The sequence below is a fragment of the Athene noctua genome, chromosome 1, assembly GCF_965140245.1.
Source record: "Athene noctua chromosome 1, bAthNoc1.hap1.1, whole genome shotgun sequence".
NCBI lineage: Eukaryota > Metazoa > Chordata > Aves > Strigiformes > Strigidae > Athene > Athene noctua.
The window spans coordinates 199,757,801-199,782,578 of record NC_134037.1 but is presented as its reverse complement, the minus strand read 5'-3'; the positions used below and the strand labels follow the sequence as shown (position 1 = coordinate 199,782,578).

The 24,778-nt window shown below is 37.3% G+C and overlaps 1 protein-coding gene across 9 annotated transcripts in view; it reads left to right on the top strand.

The window, feature by feature from the left end:
- The window catches only part of ARHGEF7 (Rho guanine nucleotide exchange factor 7), a 127,321-nt gene extending 104,736 nt beyond the window's left edge, over window positions 1-22,585 (top strand). For 3 of the 9 annotated variants that reach the window (XM_074910214.1, XM_074910231.1, XM_074910203.1), the window contains 3 exons: window positions 801-894; window positions 3,498-3,587; window positions 6,804-9,243. In XM_074910214.1, coding sequence (XP_074766315.1) covers window positions 801-894; window positions 3,498-3,587; window positions 6,804-7,018 — 399 coding nt within the window. In that variant the 3' untranslated portion in view covers window positions 7,019-9,243. Of the gene's footprint in view, window positions 1-202; window positions 224-800; window positions 895-3,497; window positions 3,588-6,803; window positions 9,244-16,084; window positions 16,185-16,804; window positions 16,860-19,428 lie in introns of those variants that run through there. The other 6 variants (XM_074910166.1, XM_074910223.1, XM_074910176.1 and 3 more) reach the window with 4 other exon arrangements.
- The last annotated feature ends 2,193 nt before the right edge of the window (window positions 22,586-24,778 follow it).

Genomic DNA, 24,778 nt, shown 5'->3' with positions numbered 1-24,778 from the left:
TTTAGGCTTAGTTAGCCCATTTAGTAATATAGGTTAAATTCCTTTTGTGCTTTCATGTATAGGGCACTAAATTTTCCAGTGTGGTAAAATTTCGTTCATCTTTACAGTGTTTATCATACAATGATATTCAAAACCTATCTTCATCTTCTTTGGTCTGTCCTGCTCATTCATGTTTTCACTTTCTTGTTCTGTATTTTTATAGAGGATGTCTTGTATTCTTAAGGTAAGGGGTAGATGAGTATATTCCTTTTGTTCCTGTAACCCAGTATTGTTCGTGTGAATTAGCATGACCACATTTTGAGCAGAAATGCTGTATTTGTTGCTGTATTTTTTTGCTGTAGAGCTTTTTAAGGACATATCTAAACATGTACAGATTCTGGGTTTGGAGAGCATACTACCTGCCAAGCTTCCTTGTTAGGTCCTTTTTTACCTGCTTCCAAGTAGACAAGTGAAATGGGTTGTCTATTCAAAAGTTAAGGAAAAAAAACCTGTGTTAATGTATGCCTGCCTCTTCCCTTCGCTCTAGCTCCCAAATTGCCTGCATGCTTTTGCAGCAGCTTTTCTGTATATTTCTGTTAATAGAACAGATAAAATATATGACTTTGTGTAGTTGGAGGAAGGGTAGAGGGGAAATCTACCAGTTCAAGCAAAGACGATATGCCAAAAAGCATTAGTAAACTGAATTTTGGTGCTGTTAAAAGATTTTTAGTTATTAATTCCTATATGCATCTTAGAAATTAAACTTCTGAAATACTGTAAAGAAGCTCTACTCTTTTTATTCTTTTTTTTTCCCTGCACAGGATCTCAGTAAAAGCCCTAAAACTATGAAAAAGCTGCTTCCCAAACGCAAGCCGGAACGGAAGCCATCAGATGAAGAGTTTGCACTGAGAAAAAGTAAGAGACTTGAACAATTGTCTGCATAATACAAAGGCTGGAATTAACATGAGTTTGAATTCTGTGAAAGTTAGATGTACAGTGTAAGCAAGTCATCTGGTTTCCTTTCTCCTGTCAAGGGAGAGGGGGTAGGTATCTCCAGAGGATGGTTTGTTTTATTCATCTTAGATGCTTATTTCATGATGGCATTAGCTGCTTTCCAGAGCTTTACTATTGACAACAGTGGATGTATGCTTGTCAAGTGCCTGTTTCTATCAATTTGCTACAGATGGAAGTGAGGTTGACTATAGAGCCATGTAAAGTTCAGTAAGGTAAACCTGTCTTTTAATACTGTAAACAACAATTTGAGGATAGTTTCTCACTCTTGCAGGATACTTAGTAGCTATGTTCTTAAACTGATCTTGGTAGGAGCTGCTGCTGATCTGGGTGTTGGAAAGCTGGGTATTGCTGCTTGCTCGAAGACTAGTTGCTTCTATGGTCACTCCTGAGATCCAACAGTCTGCTCTAATCTCCTAGAAATTTGCTAGTGTCTGTGTCCGAATAAATTGCAGAGCTTTGGACAGCTTGAAGTCTGAAGAACAACACTGAACTGAGAGAGACTGATAAATGTATAGAAAAACGGAAGGGTCGAAATCTGGATGTTGGGATAATTTGGAGTGGAGGGAACATTAATGTTATCAAGCACAATATTCACTTAGTTGTCAGTGTCATTCTAATTCTTCCTTAGAAATTTGTGTGAATGAATAATCCAATTACTTGTATCATTAAAAGACAGGGTATTTAAGATGAAGGCCAGATTCTTCTACTGCAACTGTTGCTTCTCTGTGTCTGTTCTTTGCTCATGGGCTTTTTAAGATAGAGGCTGTGCCTTGAGTGTTCAGTGCATGAAATGTGTTATTGTGAACATAGTCTCTCACTGGTTTATGTAGTGTTGGAGAGAAGAAGCTTTTTCTCAGGGCACTGTTGGTTTGTTTAAGGTGAAGGTTCTTCTGAGTGTGCTGTGAATTTCATATGGCAAAGGTTAAGGTAGTGAATACAGTGATCCTGTGCTCATGGATGTGCAAGTGGATGTTTAAGTTCAGGATGTTTGTCCTCACTGGAAGGTATCTGTTTAGGAAAAATAAGTACTGCAGTACAGTATCATTTCAATGTTGGAGGATAGAGGTTCAGTAGGTGTAATGAGGTGGTAAAACTGTCAACTTGCCAGTTTAGGAACTACTAAAGAACACTTAGCGAGAGGAGATAAGAGTTCTTTTTGAGGGGTCTGTAGCTTGCAAATACATTGTTCTACTGATTAAATGAACACCTTTCAGTATTTTGTATGTAGGAGATAACTTCTAATAAAAGGGATTTTTTATGATGTTAAGTCAAAGAGTGTTACAGAAATATTTACTGATTCTTGGTATTCATCTCTCTTTTTCCCTCCTTGTGTCAGTAATTAGAAGCTTCTGTTATATGTTAGTGCTCCTTCAGCCTTTTCCAGCTTGTTGAGCTGTAAAAGTTTTCCTCTGAGGAACTTCTATTGAACATAAAGTTGACTGATAGATAGGTTTGTGTATTGTTACTTGTCTTCTCTGGAATCCCAAGGATTTATGGCAGTGTTTTGGGAACTGCTACATCAAATTAGCATTATAACAGACAAACCAAAATAAGTAAGGTATTTCAACCCAGTGTCCTCACAATACTCATTTCAGAAGTGAAATAGTTGTCCTGCTACTGTAATAATATAGTGCTGCATTCTAACAACAATGAAATCCAATTATTTTTCCTGCCTTGAAAGAGAAATAACCTGTACTTTGGAGTATCTGCATCTCTTAAACTCTAGGGAAGCTATATTGGGTCAAGATAATTTCTTCAACTGTTAGCTTGTCAGCTGATCCCAACAAATGTTTGGACACTTGACTTTGTTCTGGTGATAATAAAACACAAAAGCTAACAGGATGCATTGGCTGACAGAGAATACTACTGTGTGGAAAGCAGTTCAGATTCGCACAGCAGAAAATCTTCAAGCCTAGGTTTTTCAAGGAGGAAAACAGGAAAAGTGCTTTTAAAATGACAAATCCTCTTGCCCTATACCTAGGCTCCTTGTTCACCTAAACCTAGACTCCTTGTTCCATCTAAACTAATGGTAGAGGTACCTTTAGATTTCAGTTTGATTGGAATTTCACTGTATTGCAAGTTAACAGTTTGACAGTATTTTTACTGAATTTCTCAAGGAAAAGATTTGCTGTAGAGCTCTACCTTCAGGAAAATTTTGACATGTTAAGCTTGAATAGTTAATGGCTGTTTGGTTTAGAACCGGAGTGATCACACTTCAAAATACATTCTGTGCAACTTCATGTGCTCAGAAAATTTCTTGAATGTGTGGGCAATTACTCTGACTTGGCTTTTTTTCCAAGCATTTCAAAATAGGATTTTGTATTTTTAAACTGTTACTTTTGCTCATTGAAGTTTGATTTTTTTAAAATAGGATGGTTTAGAGAATTTTAAACGCTTGATTGGGTTGAACTTTGGACTCAACTGAAATGTAGTGATTTACAAAGGCTTTTCTGTATTAAGAAACATAACCATGTTTAAAATTCTATTTTTTCCATTGATTCTAGGTACAGCTGCTTTAGAAGAAGATGCTCAAATTCTTAAAGTCATTGAAGCATATTGCACAAGTGCCAAAACACGTCAAACATTAAATTCAAGTAAGTTCGAAAGTACTGAAATGGCTAACTAAAACACAAATTGGATAGCTTGCAAAAAAGAGAGGTGTATGTTCTCAGGCTTTTGCAAGTAGCAAGCTGGACCTGGAAGAAATAATAACCTGTTTCTGGCTTAATATCAGTGCCGAGTGTTTAAGTATTGCATGCCAAGGACCAGTTAAAGACTATAATTCTTTCAGCATTAAAAAAAAAAAAAACCCAACCAAAACCACCGAACCCAAACCCAGAAATGATTACTTCCATGGTTTAAAATTTCACAAAACCTTCACCAGTGAATGAGAGGTGTCTGAACTGAATATGACAGTTAATCAGTATGCTTTTTGATAAATATCAGGAAGCTGGTAAGTAGAGAGGAGGAATGAAGAAGTCATAATTTTGGAAGAGTGTATTTTTGTCTTATTCTGTTCAACAAAGACTTCTGCTATGGAAAAGTAACCTAGATCTATAAAAATTCATTTTATTTTATTGCCACTAGTTGTTTTTAGTATTAATTACCAATTTTAATGCCATCTCATAATTTCAGGAGAAATTGTTCTCAGATCTGTGTGTTGCTTAAAGCCATTTTTAGTTTTCTTGGATCAATACCTAGCTTATTGAAAACCTGTAACGTGCCTCTGGGGTCCTACTTCATATAATCCAAATCAAGGTTGCCATGTGGAGTTCCTCTGTATTGTAAGTAAAACATTGCACAAAGCAGGGGAGTCCACCAGCATGTGTTCCATTTACTCAAGGAAGGAGAAAATGCTGTTGCGTTTGTTCCGATTTGCACAGTTTTTGCACTCTTGAATACTGATTTAATTCGGGAATCCTTGGAACACAGTATAATGATCCTGAAGTACCTGGCTGTTTTTTCTGTTGTTAGGAACTAGAAGAGTGGACATTATAATTTACTCCTTGTCCACTAAAGCTGTTTAAATTTGTGGTGTTAACCACTGTTACTGCTACCCACAGTGCTCTGTGCCCATTTTGCTTCCAAGCAAAAACACTTCATGCTGACAGTTGAGAAGTCTCAAAATGCAATTGCAAAAAAACATGGATTTGCCTAATAGGTGTTCACTTACTATTATCACCTTGAAAAAATCCAGCTACTTTGTATTCATTTGTAATTAAAAATGGGAATATGGCCCTTGTATTAGACTGTAGGAACTTTCAAAGTAAGAGCAAAAACCTTCATTTTAATTTTCTGTCTTGAACTGTAGGTCTCCAAGATGATAAAATTAGCTACTACTACATAATATTTTATTAATACTAATCTATTTTGTAGCCCTACAGTCATTACAGTAGTGTGTTTAATTGGATAAAAGGGAATGAAAGTGTTCGAAATTCTGAACATATACTGTTGTTCCAAACAAAATTAAATGAGGTGATTTTTGTTTAAATATCTTGACTGTGATCTGTTGATTATTTCCACGGAGAATGTGACAAGAAATGAATGGGGAAACATTTGCACTTGCACAGCAGTGTTTTTGTGCCAATATAAAATGGATTTTTTTTTTGCTTTTTTGCCTATTTTTTTCCTTTCTATGTATATTTAAGAAATATACATAGTGCTGTGGGTATCATTGCATACATAAGTCAGCAGCTTTTATTTGCTCTTAACTGTAACAAGAAACAATTTTTTTTTATTGACTAAGCACACAGCTGCTTTGTTTGGAAAGAATAGTGTTGTCATCTAAGACTTAAGGTTTCAGAAGATCCATTTGTAGGCTGGAGTTGGAAATGGGGAAACAACCAGTCATGCTGGAATCGCTTCTGTGGGAGCAGTAGTCAGTGTAGAAGAATCAGAGTTGCCTGTCATCTGTGAAGTACACCCTTTTTTAACACACTCCTTTCTTACCTCCCTGTTAATATTCTGCCTGTCCCGCACAGCACTCATTTGGCAATTCTCCTACCTGCACCTTAATCCAAAGCCCAAGGGGTGCTGCTTTTGGCAATGTCATTTCAGCAGAGCTATGGCACCAGTGCAGACTGGTAGGGAGTGGTATTAGAGGTAGCAGAGCAACTTTCTTCAGTTGTTTGGGTGGGGAAGACGTGGGTTTTAAGTTAGGGAGACACATGCACATAAAAGAACGGAGTTTCACTTTCTCCTGTTTCTTATATACTGAGTTTATTTTGCATTTCTGGTCCAAGTGGAAGCTTAAAATCTGTTGCAGTATCGTGTATATGGTGGCTCATAGCATGGCCACTTACATGGTTGCAGTCCTTGGATAGTGCCAGGCCGTGTTAAAAAAAGAAAAAAAAGTGTCCTCAGCTATGTTTGACCAACTACCCTAGACAAAGTATTTAACTGGGAAGATAGATTCAGATACTGGTGTGTAGTAAGCAGTGTGTGAGGGGTAGGAATGGACCAGGCTGTGTCGCTGTTAGCCTCTTGGCCCTGTTTTTCTGTGAGTTAATTTATTACATGGTTAAACAAATAATAAGGGGTACAGGCACAGAAAAGCTGTACTTTGACAGTCCCCTTGAGTGGGTGCAAGATGTTGCTGCTGATTTAGAAAGTCAGCAGCCCTGCTCTGCATGAGAACCTTTGCTTTTTCCCTGCATTTTCCTCTTTACAGTGGTGACACAAGCACTTCTGTGGCTGCATTGTGAGCTGATGGGGAAACTACCTGTTTGAAAAAGACTTTTTGTACAGGTAGTTTTCTTCTGAAACTGTTCCCTGACCTGGCTCACCAAGCAGCTGTACAAGTTACTGTGTCACTGCAAGGGAGGGAAAGGATGGAGGTACAGATGTGTGATGGGGAAGGGGCTGTTGCTTTTCACATCAGCGCTGGATCATGCTGGCTTACTGTTTATTGCTCTGTCCCCAGTCAAATCCCCCCAGACCAGAACTGACTCTGTACTTCAAAAGAACTGAACTCTGTCTTCCAAAATACCTACTTTCAAACAATGTTTTGGTTATTCAAAGTTCTCAACTGAGGCTGCTTAGAAGCTTAAAAACGATTTCAAAATTTGTATTGTAATAGTTCAAACATTATTATATGCTGAGTTTAATTTATACATAAACCCCAAACAAACAAAAAAAAGATTAAAACAAACTTTGGTGCCTTTTTAACAATATTTTCTCTTTTCCTTCTCTTCCCATCACCTTTTTGCTTTTATTTCATGTGTTTGGTTGTGGCTATTCCTTACGTTCTCCTCCTCATCCCACCTCTGCCTATCCACATCCACCATTTCATTTCACCTATACATCCTTAGCATGGCAAGGCACTGACCTGATGCATAATCACGTCTTGGCTGATGATGACCAATCAAGTCTAGACTCCTTGGGTCGTCGCAGTAGTCTTTCTCGTTTGGAGCCTTCAGACCTCTCAGAAGACTCTGACTATGACAGTATATGGACAGCCCATAGTTACAGAATGGGGTCTACATCTCGTAAGAGCTGTTGCTCATATATCTCTCACCAGAACTAATGCACTTCTGAGCTTTTTCTTAACAAATGCTTGTTGTATCACAGCCTGCTTTTCTTAGATGTTTTCTTGCTGTTCCTTGTCTCTTTAATGTGATATTTTAACAACTTCTGAGGGAGCTTCTGAAACTTCAGTTATACTTGGTGGAAGGCTCTATGGCCTATTCAATACACGTACAAATAAGTATTCTAAAAAGTGGATATCCTGTTAAGGATGATACTTCTTGAGGGTTTTTTTAACTGACAGATGTTAATTTGTAGCTCTGAATGGTCTTTTTTTTTTTTTTTCTCTTTTGACTTGGTCAGTGTAGTAACAGGTCCTTTCTTATTTTCTTTTTTTTTTTTTTTTTATTTTGGATACAGCATGTTTTTGTATTTTGTACTGAAACCATACTAGTTTGTGAGCTGAGTGCCAGCAACATGGAAATACCTTAGCGGTAGTGGTTGGATTTCCTACGTGCTACTAAGAAAATACAAAGCTGGTAGAGTAAGAAAAATGCAGCTTAAAAATAAGCAGTACAAGAGCTGTAAAAATCATTCAGATATTCATGTATCTGGCCCATATGTTTGGAAGAGCGTTTGCGAATCCATAAAATTCTTTTTTTTATACTGCTGTCTTTTCCTCATTGCTTAAACGTTTATATGAAGGACCGCACTGCTCTCCTCCCACCCCAGTCTGGCAGTTGTCATGAAAACCCGGCAGTCCATGCTCATTACATGCAGTGTTTTGATAATCTCATGTTACCTATGGTCATACTGTCACTTAACTGTATGCAGTAGCGTGGCAGAAAGCAGGGTCTAGATGTTTACTTGCCTGTTAAAATACACAGCTGTCAACTCTCAATTGACCATTCTTCTTGAAAAGACGAGATGAAAATGGTTCCCCTGATGGAGGCTCGAGTGTTCAGCATCTGAAACTCTAGGTACAACTGCGATCACATTGGCTTGTTTGAAGTTCTGAATAATACAATGCTTGGCTTTTGGGTTGTACTGCTTGGAGCATGTCCGTGACAGATTTTATTGTGTCTTGTAACTTCTCTCACGAGCAGGTTTGTTTTCAGCAGCAGCTCTTCATTTACAGTTGTGTTGGCTTTTCAGAGAACTGTGACATGCTGTGCACAGCTGAAGGTCTCGAACCTGCACCTGGGGCACTGCTGGGGTGAAGTGTGTGTGTTCTGTCTTGTGGATAATGTAATTGGCATCAAAACAAAAATGACATGTCTCCTAAATCTTCATTAGCATTAGAGAAAAGCATGTGATGAAAGGACAGAAATGGTTAGCATTTTCACTAGGGTCCCCAAATGCAATTCCCTTACCCCTTTTCAAGTAAGCACGTTATCCAGTGTTCAGGTATTAATTTGTGAACAAGTTCAGAATAATCACGATGCAATTAACTGCCATCTGGATAACACTGTTTAAAAGATAATTAATACATTTCTGCAGGTTACATGATCAGATAGTTAGCAATTGCTAGACGTGCATGATTCCAGAAGGTGGTCAGCATGGAGAAGCTATTTCAAAGCAGTTCACATCTGCAGATTTACTTGCAATCTTGTTTGATCACCTGCTTTATCCTCTCTCACTGTTGTTGGCATTCAAATATGTGACTAACAAAAGCAGCAGTGCTTACTGAGGAGGGTTTTCAGGGGTACGTTTTTCCTACTAGTCATGTATTAATATAGTGACCAGGAACTGGTGTATGCTGAACTTCTTTCAAAGTGGAGGAGTGTTGCTTAGAGAAATAAGTATGTGTGCTCCATACCATTCCACAGCACATTTGTAACTCACTTCACTCTTCCTTTCATTCAGTTTTGTTTTGGTTTTTTTTTTAACATATATGGAAAGTATGGATTGGGGTTTTTTCCTGTTTCTTAAGCTGTGGTGTTCTAGTTAAAGAATGTTTTCTGCATTGGATAAACAATAATTCCTTTATGTCTGTTTCATGTTATATAGTGTAAATATGAGTTTGTAATACAGTCGTTGCACTTGAATTTCCCTTATCACACAGAATGTTTTGCTATCTAGATCTGAAGATTTTATTGACCTTCTATGCACCAAAGCTTTGACAGTTTACCACCATTAGTTATTGTAGCATTTAAGTTATTAGCTATTATCATAATTAGGATCTCTCATATTTTGTATCCTCATATTAACATCATCCTGCATTTAAAATCTTTCCATGTCTTCTGTGTTACAGGCCATAAGCTATTGTGAACTGATCAGGAGTATTAATGCAAAATGCTTGGGGGGCAGGGCGGGGGGTGGTGGGGGGAGCAAATGTGGAAATGGTGGTATTCAGTCCAAAGGTTCAGTGTTTCTATTTTTGTGAAACTTTAGTCATGGTAATAATAGTACCTTATGTTTATGCAATTCTGTAAATTATATGTGTACAGTTACAAATACACTGGAAGGATGGAGAAACTGAATTGGAAGGTAGGTTCAAGCCATTGTCAGCCCCTCTTCACGTGGCTTACACAGTGTTTCCATTAATTAGTATTTGCTATAAGTTGAAACCAACCAATATTAATTGGGTGTTTTGCATAATCTTGCCAAAACACAGTAATGTGTATATAGTGACGTAAAACATAGGAAAAATAATATATATTGTGCACTTCATTTGTGAATGGGAGAAGCCATCTTCAGTAGGTGACTGCCTTTTGAAAATATGAAATGGATGTATATCTGAATGTTGCATTGTACTGTACAGTATGCATATTGTTTGTTGTTGCATATATCAAGTGTTTTGTTTTATATAAAAAGGACATCTGTTATGTACAGTTGAAATAAATTTTTAATTTGATAGACTGTGACTTTAATATTTAATTATTACACAGGGGGAAAGGACAGCATAACCTGTAACTTCACACTTAACTTCCTCTTCTGCCCATGCCTCCTTTCTCTCCCTCCCTTCTTCCCGGAGGAATCAGATGCTGAATTGAAAGAGCTTTTTTGACATAAGTGTGTAATCTTTGTTTAATGTAGTTGACAACTACAGGAAATTCAATGTAACATGAAGTATGTATCCTTCTGTATCCTCTCTTTTTAAGTAACTATTCAGAGATGTTGACATCTATAGAATGTTCTTCTGTTGCCTTCCTCTCCTCTTAAATGATTTTATTTTATTCTTTTTCATTTTTTGGATTGGTGTATTCTCAGTAAAAGCATGGGCTGAATTACTTGAACAATCTAAAACCTACTTCTGCAGGTCTAGTTACTAGAGAGAAATTTTATGAATATGATGTTGATTTCTATCACCTTACCTATTTTCAAGATTCAATATTACAACATTTTTCTCTTTAAAAGAAGAGTTATCTTCAGTGTTTCTACTTAAAAGATGCTCATATTTAAGTATATTTAAATAAAGCAGTATCAAAATATACAAACTAAATTGCTTACATCAGAATAAACAAAGTAATCACCTATTTCTATTAAAAGGTCATAGTATTTTTTTGCTGTGATTGTAGCAACTCTAGTTGTAGTCCTACAGCCCTCTGGTTGGAAGTTTTTGTATTGGTTCGTAAAATATAGGAAGTTTAGTGGGATAGTTCTTTCCAGATGTTGTCTTAGAAATATCCCACTTCTTCAGATGGCATATCTGTCTTTCAAACTCCTCATTCTGTTCTTATGTGATTAACACTTATGTATGGAGTTGTATGCATTTCAGTCCACTTTAATTATTTTCATTTTACTTGTCAAAACATTTTGCTGTAAACTGTGTAGATCTGTCATCTTGAGTCACGTGGGGTTTTTCCTATTTGTGTATCACTAAAAAAACCCAGACAACTTCATGCCAAAACCTTTCTTGTTACTCCTAAGAATTTGCAAACAATGGTGTATTTTATACAGTGAACTTAAGTTTGGTCTGATGTTTGGATTCTGATATGTTGTTATCTGTACAAAGATATTAAAGGGCTCCCTTTTGACTTTGGCAGATATGTAGCAAGAAGGAATTTTTTTTCAGTGCTTTAATCTCAACACACGCAGAGCTGGGAACACCATTTTTAGGATTCTTCCTATTAGGACCTCATTAAAGATTCACTGAGAAAGAGAAGGTTAATTTGGCAGGTCTGCTCATTCACTTTAACATATTTAATGTAACTAATGCAATGAAACACTGAATGTTTTAAATGACAAGTAATTCTTATTTTTTGTCTAACATTTGCTTCTCTAGGAAATTTACACATCTGTACTTACCAGTGGCTAATAGTAGATCTAAACGGTTGTATATATGCACGTAACTGTTTTTCAGTGGCAAGCCAGCCTTCTGTATTTGAAGCTCAAGCAAATAATTTTGAAGAGCTTCTTAGCTTATGAAGAGAGCCTAGTAGAGTTGGGAAAAACACAGAATTTTGTATTTACAAATACTGTTTCTAATTTTGACCTTTACTGTGCCTTGTTCCCCTCCTTACCTCTCCTAATAAGGATATGAAAAAGCAAAGAAAATAGCAATACTTAAAAGCTGTGCAACAAGAATTATTGCTGATGGCCTCAAATTATGTTGTGCATTTCTTAAAATTAACTGCCATCACCACACATCTAACTTCCATAGCTTATATTAGAACCCTCATAGTCAGTGGAAGAAGGCAAACTTTTTGTAGAGTATCACTGTGCAAGTACCTAGGTTGTAAGCCTTCTCCAAATGGCCAGCTGGAGGAGGGAACCTTGTTCTTGATTGACTGGGGAGAGCTGGCTTTTAACTGAGGCCCTAAGGTTAGCTGCTTTTAAGTAGGTGATGTGAATACCCACCTCCATTTTACTGTTGGCTTAAGTGGTTCCTGAACAGACAAGGTCTTTGAACATAGACGGAGACTTAATATCTGGTTAAAGTGAAAAGGTATCTGAATTTCATCCCCCTTCTTCTTCTTCCTTCCCTCCTGCCTGATGTGTTAAGATCTGTGCAAAACTTCTGGACTCTCTTCACGTGTGTCTGCTAAATGATTCAGAACAGAGGACCAGACTGATTACCAGTACAGCTCCTTCTGAAGCCTGGCTTCTGTGAGCAACCGTCATGGTACCATCTCAACCATTTTTTAACATGTCCTGCTCCCTTTGGAGGAGAGTGAATAAAAGGCTGGGGTTGTGCAGTTATGCTTGTAAACAAACATCACTGAGAACCTCTGTGGCATTCAGTCTGCGCTCTGGTTTCTTCCTCTTTTGGTGTTAAGACTGTACTCCAGGGATGGGAGTGATATTCTACTAGTTTCAGACTGGTATAAAGTGGACTTATGTCATGAAGTCTTTCAGCCACGTAATATCCAAACAGCTTTCCTTGTTTCCAGAAATGCTCAGAACTCCTTGCTGGCCTGGCTGATTGATTGGGCTGAAAAAGGGATCAGACACTGAAAATTAAAAGCAGGGGGCTGTTACCCCCAGGCCTGTTCTTGTATCATGGGTGTTGCACTATATTATTCAGTGGGTATTGCTAAGGTCTCTAGCCCTGGTCTGAATGCAGGTGGGCTGTGTTATTATTTGCTTCACTCCGGAGGCTAAATTTGCTAAACCTGTAATTCAGGATACCATATTGGTAAAAAGCATGCTAATTCTCCACTCTAGGGCTGGGAGATATATTAATATTCTATAGATACCTTTATTTTCATGATGAAATTCAATTAACGGAATCTTGATCATAGTGGTCAGCTGGTTTACCTTAAATATGCAACAAACTTCCGAACAGTGGGGTCATTTTTCCAAGACCCTGGATTAAGGAGTTCCCCATTGAAAAATTAGGGCAACTTATTCAGCCTTAATGCTTGTTTGCTAACCTTGAAGTAATTGTCTGGGTTTGCCAAACATCCTTTCTTCTCCCATTCACCTTACTTCTCCCAGTACCCTGAAAAAAAGGAAAAGAAAATGAAATCCTGTATTGTAAAGCCTGGGGGAAGAGGCTAGTCCTGTTGTTTGGTTTTGTTTTTTTTTTCTCCCTAGTAAACTTAGTACTTTTGGTTGTATTCTTTCAAGGTCATTTAGGGCCAGAATTGTTGGAGGTCAATTTAAACATTGTCTTTTGGCCTGTTTGACTTGGAATGAGACTATGTAGTGTTTCGTAATAAAATTCAGTGTGAAACTTGGATGCTTAGGATTGAGAAGTGGCAGATACAGCAAACCAAAGTAACTTTTTATTCTTCTGCCCTAATTCATGACAATCTGGAATATGTCTCAAAGAGGTGTTTAGGATTATTTAAGTGGCAGGAACTTCCTAGACTGTCCTTCTAATACAACTCTGTGTGAAATACCCACTGTGCTATAACACAAACCTCTCTTCATGTCCTGGAGCTGTAGCTTGTAAAACTTTCTGAAGAGAAGTGGTCACATAGAGAATAAGACATAAAGAACCTGGTGGAGACATAAATTGCAATTTAGGGAATATTGCCAAGTGCCAGTAATGAGGTGACTCTGAAGTTCCTTCTAGATGTATAATTGCCAGAAAATGCAACTAAAAAAAAACCCCCAACCAAATCCAAACAAAACACCTTCTTGCATAAACAGTGCAGAAAAGCAGGACAGTGAAGTAGCTTTGTTTTGCCTTCAGAACTTGACACATCAAGTCTGATCTTACTGTGCACGTACTCATTTGATGACAGGGTCCTTTGTTGCAGGCTGGATATGCTGTGTGTTTGTACCCTTGATACTTAGCAAATGCTAGTAGGGTTTAGGAAAAAAAACCCAAAACAACACAAATAAAAAAAAAAAAGCGCCCCACCGAAACTCACAGGAAGCAAACCAAGATAAAAGAGAAAGTGGGAGGTTTTTGCATAAGTATAAACCATAAGAGTAGCAAGGGTTCTGAGATACCCTTGGTCATGCAACTTTATTTGCATCAGAGCAATGAAGGCAAGAGTGAAACTTGTGATGTCCTGAATTCTGCAGTAGTTAATGTTTTGTGGCACAGTAAGGTCAGTGTTCACAGCAACAGTTTTGCATTGTAGAAGTGTGTATGTGTACCGTGTGGTTTCCTTGTCTGTATAATGTTGGTGAACATTTTGTTTTTAATGAAACTGAGTTCTGTGTCTCTAGTATTAAGTGTTTACTGTGCTATGCTGTACATACGTCAAGATACGCCGGTGTAGACATCTGTTTCACATGCATGTGTGTATATAACTGTACAGCTGGGACGTTTTTTTTTTTTTTAAAGCTGTCTACTCCATGCTGTTTCTGCTTTGCAAGGACCCATGTTACTTTGACCAGGCAGACAGTTGGATGCAGCTCTGTGCAGAGAGAAATGCAATGCACTGCTCCATTTGCTTGAAGGGAGTCATGGGTGAGAAACGTGTGGCAGTTCTCTCTGGTCAGTGTCTCCCTCAGTGTGTGCTGGGCTGAGGTGCTCCACGTTGGTACAGAGACCCAAAATGTAGTGATCTGTTAGCAGCTATTGCTGATTAATTTCTAAATTAACATTTAGCTCAGTGTTCTATGCTCCCAGGCTAATAAGCAGAATGGCAGCCAATTAACTGAATTAAACACAAGATGGCTTTTCACAATTAGAGATTGACAGCGCAAACAGGGAAATGTCCTTAAGCTCCATACAGAGTTTGGATGTGCTTGTTTTATAGGTTGCTCCTTCCCTGGAAAATAAGTGGAAGGGTATTAACCCTTAAAAGACTACTTTGCTCTGTAAGATGAAAAACTTACAGCTTCTAAGGACGAGATTCTGTTCTCAAATCTGCAGTTACCATTGTTCCATAAAATTTTGACCATCACACAGCGATATGTTAGACCTTTACTGTCAGCTTAAGAAAACTTTTCTTTATTAAAGGACATTTGTCATTGCTTGCTAAAATAGTTTAACTAGCTTAACGTGTACTGCTAAACTATAGTTCCTACAAGCTTATTGTTCAGAACTCAAGACTGCAGCTGTCAGGGAAGTTAGTATTTTTCAATGAGCTTGAGTTCTTCAATTTTTTTGTGCATGTTTAGATTATGTATTTTATCATGAACTTTAAAAGAAAAGCACTCTTTTCACAAAGCAGCTGTTCAGCAAGAGCTAAATAATTTCTCCTGAGAGGCATGCACGCTGTAGAATCTAGTTATCAGTTCAAACTGTAGTAGGCTTAAGACATTCTGATTAATGAAAGTTCATTACAGTGAATTGATAGGCAAGGGTACCTTGTTTGTAAAAACTGGTATCTTGGTTTAAATATGCAAAAACTTTAATGCCTTATCTGCTGTACTTGAATTCTGAACAAATGCTTAGACAGCAGTTTATTTACAGACTTTCTTTAAAAAAAATGCTTGTAATTTGTTGCAGCCTAATTAACGTTTCTAGTATACATACTTTATGTATGAATGGATGCACATCTCTGAGCTATAAATTTTTTGATTCAGAGCTACTACTTTAGAATCTATATGTATTATCTTGATGTTACAAATTATAACGATTGTGGAAAATGTTTGGAAGATGTTGGAATGTTTTGAGGTTTTATTGTCAAGCAATTAAGTACTTTTTAAAAAATTTATTAAACACAAAGTATGTATTTGATTTCACAGGAATTTATTGTAGGACTAAAAGGCTATCTGTAAGAGTATGTGTATAAATATGTGTGTGCACACAGAATTGTGTGTTTATAGTGTTTCAGGGGAAAGGGGTTTTAACATTTTTTTCTTCCATCACTGTATCATTTGATACCACTATTCTGCTCCTTACTGATTAACTGATTTAGAGTGGAACTATTTCTTGGATTTATATCAATGCGAGATCAGAATCTGTCCTTGAGGCTTAAATCACTGTTACTTAAACACATCTGTCTCTTTCAGAGTCAGCTATGGTGAATTTGTATAGCTTTTACTGATAGTTGAGCAGTGCGCTGTTTGAACAGTGTAGCATCCCCATTGTTGACACAGGACTTATGTCAGCCACAGTATAGGAACGTCAGACAATTTTTTTGTTGTTGTAAGGCTGTGGTTTCAAGTGTAAAAAATGCATCAGTAACTTGTGTGTGTGGAGGGAAGGGGGAAATGGAAAATTATATACCTTGGTCATGCAAGTGTATCATGCAGTGAATGAAATCATAATCTTTAAAACGCCCTAGCAATATTTATGAATTGCTCATTTTGTAATTTATTTTTACAACAGGTTCCCGTAAAGAGTCAGCTCCTCAAGTCCTGCTTCCTGAAGAAGAAAAAATTATTGTAGAAGAAACTAAAAGTAATGGTCAGACTGTTATAGAAGAGAAGTAAGAGAACATTTAATGAATGATGGATTAAACCAGTAAACTTTGTACTCTTCTTCTTCCTCCTATCTCCCATTATAGTAGTGTGTGTATGATATATTTGTAGTAGGGAGCAGAGCTGTTTGGAGTATGCTGCTGGTACTTTAGTTGGCCTTCATTTACATGCCTGTTGTTGAGTTTCTTTGTAAATGCTATGCAATTTATTCCTTTGGTGCCAAGGAAAGTGATATGTTTCACTTGTGTGCGATTTTTCCGAGTACTGTAGGATTTCAGTATTAAATTGGCGTCAAATTTCTAATTAGTGTATAGCATCGTTTATTTTTTCTGTAAGGTGTATGCTGGAAATGAAATACAGTTCTGTTACAGAAAGCTGTAGTACAGAAACCAGTATAGGTCCATATGTGCCTGAGAGGTGTATCCTGTCGCAGGAGCAGGTAATGGGTCCTTGCCTTACTGAATATGAATCAGTATAAAAGATAGGTTTTTTAACACGTTTGAAATGAACCGTTAGCTGTCATTTTGGGTTTTTTTAATGCATTTCATCCAACAGTTTTGTCTAGTGTAATAGATTTAGACATGTATTTTTGAAAACGGTTGTAACAGTTCGTCTTTTTTCATTTTAGAAGCCTTGTTGACACAGTATATGCATTAAAGGATGAAGTACAGGAGTTAAGACAGGTTGGTAACTTGCTGCATTTATAATGACATGAAGAATGAAAGATGGAGGGCTTATAAAAATAAATATGGCTTGCAAGTTGATTCACTTTGACAGGATTGGACTTGAATTTTGGACTAGATTTGCTTTTAAAAGACATACCGATTTGACAAAAAGCATGCTTTTTTGTGGTTGTCATCAGTCTTTGGAGCACCAACCTTTCAGAATAGTGTTAAGTATCCTCTCTCTGAGGAGTCTTACTAAGCTATATTTAATTTATTTTTGGATGTTACTACTTGTGAAATGTTGAAAGCATTAGGCAAATTCAGTTCTGCTGCATCACCAGCAAAATAAGCTTATAGAGACTGTGAAATAGTATTTGCTCTAGAATGCATAATTTTAGTAGTATAAATGTCTGTATCTATTTAGGCCTTTAATAACAGTCTTTCAGTAACCTGAACATCTCTTAAAAATCAATGTTTAAAACCTCTCATTTCCAGAGACGAGTGTCCTTTTCAGTGTCTATCACATGTCCTTTTTTTAATGAGGTCTTCAGGTTAGCTTAGGGTGCTGCTTTGTCACATTGGGGAATTGTGCGAGATCTCAGCTGAGTTGCTGCTATGAAAGCTGAAGGTGATGTTTTAAGTATCCAGAGTGTTTAAAAGTATCTTTTTCTTGTTAGGACACAGCCTCTATAAACCATGTTAATGCTGCTGCATGTAGACATTGCTTAAAGTGTAGGTGAAAACACATTAAATTATCCTCACTCTCTAATGTATGAATTTGCTAACTGACCCTAACAGTTCTGACTCAGAAGTTGGATAAAATCTCCTGTGTTAATGTAAAATGGATTTATATTTTAATTAATTCAGGGTTTTGTCTGTAAACATGAATCCGAATTCTTTGCCCATCTGTAAGCATGCCCAGTATTTCTAAGGATGTCATACATGTTCTTTGAAATAGGACAGCTGATGTCTGAAATACTTAAATTTTGCTGTTTTCAACATACAAAGCATGTGTATCCAAGGTTTGATGCAAGTTTGACAGCACGTAGTACAAGCAGCAGTAATAACCCTCTAAAATTCCTGTGGCCTGACTGCTTTTGTACAAGGGATGAACATGCGGCCTCACTGAGGCCCTACAGATCTCTGTGACCCTAAATAAAATGTCACCTCCTGAACTTCAAGCAACACCTCCCTTTTCTGGCCTTTTCGAATAGATCATTTTTTCAGAATCTTGCATCTTCCAAAGCCAAGACCTATTAAAGCTTGAGGTAATTTTCTTGTGTATCAGGATGCTTAGAAGCATTTACTGGTCTGCTGCTGTGACGTTGCCAGCTGAAGAAGTGGTAAAAATAACCTCTGAGCTGGGAAGATCCTGAGTGACCAAGGGCTTTATGGACAGAGGCTCTCTGGGAGTACATAGTGGGAGTGTAGGCACCAGACTGCCTGTTGGTGAGAGTTACCAAGCGAGGTGGGACTCCTCCCATAGCAACTTCCATAGGTTATTCGTAGCTGGTGCTTCACAGGCACTACACTTTAACAGTGCAGTCCTGAATTAGCAATAAATAAATAAATGAAAAGAAATTCAGTCTCTACCTACAAGAAAAGAATGAAATTCCTGAGTTTCTCAGCAGACTTGAGGAGGGAATGGAGTTAATGAGACGGCAGCTGTTGATCCTGCCCTGTTTCTAGAAATGTCTATGAATGATAGCTGATGGGAGTCCAGTGGGACTCCTGGATTGTGGACCTGTGTTAGTTAAAGACCTGTAGACTTTGCTGTCTTGGGGCCTTATTATGATGTTTTCTTGTCTTCTGGTTGCTTCCCTGCTGTTGCCAACATCACCTTGGCCTCTGTGTAACAATGTAAGCGTTACTGTGGTTTGGTCAGTAACATCCTTACAGTCCTGTTATTCACAGTATTTCAATGTTACCTGATGGTACTAAATATTGAGAACTGACTCACTCATTAATACACATGCAGAGTGATGGTGTTCCTTGAAATTCAGATTCCTCTTAGACTGTTGGTAGCCATCTGTCTGGTTTAAAATTTTGTCACAAAACACTTTGCAGAGAACATAATGGTTTTCAAGATAATCTTTTCAACTATTTACTTTCCTAATGAAGCCAGTTAATTTGCATTAAGTTTAAGGAACTAGTTATAGTCACAGGAGGCTCTTAGAGGGGATATTTATTCTTCTTATCGGTCCATTTCCCTTCTTCATTAACGACAAATACATTCTACTCTTCATTGATCAGATTTGAGAAGAATTCAAGATTATTGGCCATCTGTTACTAGCACTTGCATTATAAAGGGACCCCCTAAGTATAAATTATAAAGGGACCCCTAAGTATAAATAGGAAATAGCTGTTTCCATTTGATGGTTTTTGTTGCATTGTGTGAAGTAACTATGTGTAACGTGAAATTTTAATGGAAGGCTTTGCTCTTGAACAGCTACTACTAGTAGGCTCACTGAGAAGAGCCTTCAGAATTTGTAATTAACAATGTATGTGTGGTCAGAAAAGGTCTGTTAGAAAAAAACAAAACAAAAGCAAACAATAAACCAATGATATTTCTGTTTCTATTAAACAGGATAACAAAAAGATGAAGAAATCATTAGAAGAAGAACAAAGAGCTCGCAAGGACTTGGAGAAGCTTGTTAGAAAAGTTCTAAAGAACATGAATGATCCATCTTGGGATGAAACCAACTTATAACTAATTTTTTCCTTTTTTTTTTTTTTCTTTTTTTTTTTTTTTCCCCTTTTTCTTTCTATTGAAAGACCAGTTGTAAAACTGAGCTGGGAAGCCTTCTGACATTAGTCAGTGTTGCATCAAGAGCACTACAAAACAGGATTTAACTGGATCTAGTGATTTCTTGCTCTGAACATATAGAAACAGTCAAGCCATTTACTGAAGCAATCTGTACTTTAAGTGTGGAGACCATGGATCCTGAACTCTACTAAACTAATTTGTTTGCATCTAAATTACCTCATTTTGCAGCACCTGACTAAAAGTCCATGTTTTTCAGTGGCTTTTTAATTAAATATATATTTTTCTTGTAAATATCTGTAATTTTGAATGCATATGTGATTGATGTATCAGGGCTGATATGTTATTTTTTTCTCTTGTTATTATAATGGTCACAAGTGTTAGAAATGATGGCAGTACTGTCTTACCTAAGAAAGGTTAGAGTTCTTTGTGGGTAATTGTGGATTTTTTCCAAATTACCCCCTCATCACACATGCAGATTTAAAAGCCTGTTTTTCCTATTGACCACTGTATTTAAATCTTTCACTGTTATTTATGTCTGTGCGTACATTTTTAAACAGTTTACAATTCTTTAAGAACAGTATTAAAATACAGAAAATTGCTTATTGACAGTAGAAACAATTTTTAACAAAACTAACACCCATGATTCATGTTCATGTACACTTGTTTGGCAGACTAATCTGTTGTACTTTAGGCACCAAAAGACTGATGTACTTGCCTCCTTTTTATGACTGTGATTTTTAGGTGTTTATGTACTACATTTTCTATTGTTGTGCTTAAACATACAGCTGGCTGATAATTTAATAGATCATACAGTTTGTTAACACACAAAAAAATCATTCTAATCCAGAATTTTGTGAATAAATTGTTGCTATTTATATTTTATGGTCATAACAATTAAATTTTAGCTAACCTTTGTGCATAAGACACATGGGCTAGGCCAAACTTCATTCAGAGCTTTGTTTCTATACCACTATGTAAGACTCTGTTTGGAATTCCCAGACTGTGGAAGCAGTCATTCCTTTCCCACCCTATTATCTCAGCATGCTGCTGGCTTTTGTCCTGCTAGGATTTAAATGGAAACAAATCTGGAAATAAGAGTATTTTTTTTCCAATCATACTGTAGTTCAGAATTTGCACTGCTGACAGATTTGAAAATACATAAATGAACATTTATTCCCTAGTGTAATAGGTGTAATTACTGCAGTCTTTTCTTGTATTTAAAGTAGGAGATGCTACATCACTGCAAATGGTGAGCTTCAGTTGGAGCACTTAAAATACTAATGCCATTAAAGCTCATTGTGTTTCAAACTTTGGATTAAACTCCAGACAGTGCAGTTTTTCTGAGGGGGATTTTCTTCAGTTGGCTGTCAGAAGTGCAGGTATAGAACAGACCTGAGTCGCACCTTTTGTCATCCTGTCATTCTAGTGCCCTTTAACTCCTGACAAATTTAATGGTCAGACTTGAACAAATGTTTATATGAACTTTAATAAGTTGGAGCCAGGATGATTAGGGTGGTAAGAATTATCATGCACATTTTGAATCTAATGTAAAATCTATTTTTAAAGCTATCCACTTTTTTCAGCCAAGAACAGCTTTTTTAAATAGGAAAATGTCAATGATTACATACTTGAGAAACAATTCTCTGGGAATGGATACTTAAGAATCTGAATAGACAATTAGTTGTCTGATTTAAGAAGCTGAATACATTTCCAGGTATTTTAATTTGTGTTTCTACAATTTAAAAATGTCTTCCTTTAAACGAAGAGACTGCGTAAGAATACAATGTGTCAGAGTTAGCTATATTCACGGAACTTTAAATTTATGATAATTCTTGATACCAAAATCTTTTCCTGTTGTTTGCAGTTGCACAAAAATGTGTACTGACATTTATATTTAGCTTCGTATTTAGAAAATGCTCTTGCTAAAAGCTAAGTGATACTAAACCCTGCAAATTCATAGCATCTTGGCTAAATTTAGATTTGGGAATGCCGATGTAATTAGAATTTTGCTAACATTTTTACTTTCTGACATTCAAGCTATTTTCAAAGTGAATTTTAATTTTCAGTTGAGCATATGTGAAAGGATATTCCAGAGGAAGAAGTATAAAAGGAAAACATTAATCTTAGCAGTATTTAGCAACTTTTAACTCAGGAACAACTTCCATCATAACAATTTCTTTTACATTATAATGTAAGGAGTGGCGTTGCTATGTAAATTTGCTGACTCTTAGTACCTGTGATTATAATAATTTCTGACAGTACCCCCATACTGACATCTAATGAACATGCCTTAAACACTGGGACTAAGCAGTTGTTAAACATGACCAGGATTTAGGGACTGATTTTATTCCAGATGGATTGGGATGATTAATTTTTAAAAAAAAAAAAAAAAGAAAAAAAAAATAACACGAAAGGAAAAAAAAAACCACCTAGTATTGTAGGTAGCTTTTGTCTCTAGTGCAGAGAGTGAGCTTCAGGCTTTTGGGAACCAAGGAGTTATCTGAACTTTTTTCTTTGACAATTTGTTATACTGTATATAGATTGTAAATTTCACGATGGACCTTCTGAATTGTTGGAAACTTTATATAAGCATGGATAAATGGGGCACTGTTTATTTAACCTATTAAAGGGTTATTTCTTTGCTCTCATCATTTAGGGATGAGGAGATGAAGCCATTTCTTATCCTATAGATGTGAAGCACTTTCAGTTCTGAACTGTCCAAAATGTAGCATAACATTTCTCTGTACTTACTGATGTATGCGTGTTTGTCTCACCATGTCATGACATCTTAAAGACTGAACAACTGACTGCCTTTGTACAAACCTTCTTAATGCCAACCATTAGGGAATTTAGAGTGTCTGTTTACGGTATCTGTGGAGAACTCAAGTTTAGTTTATATGTCACAATAATATCTTGGTATCGACTACTAAAGTGTTTATGCTACATTGTTGTAATTAAACCATGATTTTTTCCCCTACCCTATGAAGTGTTACATTTCATCTAATATGTGGGCTATGAGATTAAGAAGGAAAATTGCTGTAATTTTTTAACCTTTCATATAAATAACCTGTTATTTAATGGTTGATATACTATCTTGAAAGGGGTTTTCATAGTCTTTTATAATAGTGGATTGATGTCTGGAAAACAAAACAAAGCAAGGGTTGTTTAGAAGGGTGAAAAGGATGATCTTAACTGTCTTGCACTGAGGAATTTTTACTTTCTTTGGCAGGCTGACCTGCTAGTGTAATGTAAGATATGGAGATCAAAGGTAGAAGATAATGAAAGGGTAGAAAGGAAGAAACAATAGTACATCAAAATGCTGCATAAATAAACTAAAATACATGTCTACATGCACGATTTATCTGAATAGACCTGAAATTTGTGGTGTGTATCATAGGGATATAATTTGTTTGGTGCTACCTGAAATAGGGGAGGGGGATGATTTTTATAGTAGGAGCATCATCAGTATTGTTTTATGCAGGATGATGGGATGGGTAAAGGAAAGTGTAGGGAGTCCTTTATTTGGAAAGATGGTTTCAGGCTTTGGACAAGGCATTGGAATAACTGAGCTTAGGTGTGTGAAATAATACGTCTATTCAACTTAGTTTAGCAAGGGGGTGTACTTAAAAAAAAAGAGAGGACTTTGTGTAGCATTTTATAACTTGTCAGAAGAGATCTCCTATTTTCCAACTTTTCTCTTGGTTCATCACTGTAAAGACAGTTTTTTCCCATGATTTGAAACTGTTGTTTACTTGTCACCTTAAGTGTTTTGGGAATTTTCTTTTTGGGTGTGTGTTATTGTGGTGGGTTGACCATGGCTGGCTGCCAGACCCCCACTCAGCTGCTCTTACTGCTCTTCCTCAGCAGGAGATGGCAGAGGGAATAAGAAGGAAAAGCTTGTGGGTTGAGATAAAATACACTAATTTCTTGCCATTTGAAGAGTTGGATGGTGAGCAACAAAGAAAAAAAATAAGCCGCCTTTACCCCACTCCTCCTTTCCAGACTGAACTTCATTCCTGTCTTGCACAGGGGCATGGGAGTTGTGGTCTGTCTGTGACACTTCCTCTTTCCTGCTCTGGTGGGGGCCATCTCCATGGCCTGCAGTCCTTCAGCTGGAGCACCTCCTCCCCCTCCTTTTCTGACCTGAGTGTTCACTGGGCTGTTTCTCACACCTTTTCCTCACTGTGGCACTCAAATATGCTTTCCTTGAGGCACCACCATTTTGGCTGAGGAAGTCAGCTGCTGTGTCCTGAACTGCTGCTGCTTGTCCAAGATGTATCTAATTTACATCCTCTTGGAGCTGCTACACCCAGTAGGCTCAGAAATTTAGGTGCATAACCTGCTGTTAGCCACTTGTAGTGGACACCTTCGTTTGCTATGATAGGGCAGGAGATGGGAAAGGAAGGAGCATGTAACAACTGTTGATTAAGGGAGCGAGAGGCCTAAATAGTCAGGAGAGGTGTGGGTGACATGTGTGTCTATCTGTATGTGTGCCACAAGTCCCACTGTGCTGATGCTGAAGGGTCCCAGAAGTGTGGAGTTTGCACTTTGGAGAAATGTTGAGATGAATTTTCTCTGCAAGGTGTGCTTCATAATCTGGAAAAGGGGTGTAGGCTTGCTGTATTTCACCTTGTGTGCTCTGCACTTGAGTTTTCTCTTTAATTCATATGAATCAAATATCATCATGGAAGGGGATATGAGCCTGGATTTGGAACTAAATTAACCTCCTGAGTGGCTGTCCTTAAGCCAACACTCAGGCCCAAATCTAATTCTTGTAGTGTTAGAAGGGAATGAGCTAGTTACTGTGAAGTTTAACTGTGTCACTACTTACCCAGTGCAGATCATTGTAGTCCAAAATTTGCTCAGGTGCTCCCATTAGTTCCTGAAAGTCCTCACTGATGTTGTTCCCTTCCTCAGTTGAACATGCACAGGCTCTTCTTTATGCATGGCAGAGCTTACTTCTGTGCTTTTACCCCAAGAACAGTTTTGAGCAGCCATGAATCTGTCTGGTCTCCCATTTGCCTGGCTGTGTACACCTGCAGGGATATTGGCTGGCTTTCCAATTAACATGGCACTGCTAACAAGCCTGGGTAGTTAAGGCCCTGTGCATGTCTCACCATGTCCTTCAGACTCAACTCCACATAAGCAGTGAGTCTGATCATGAGGATGG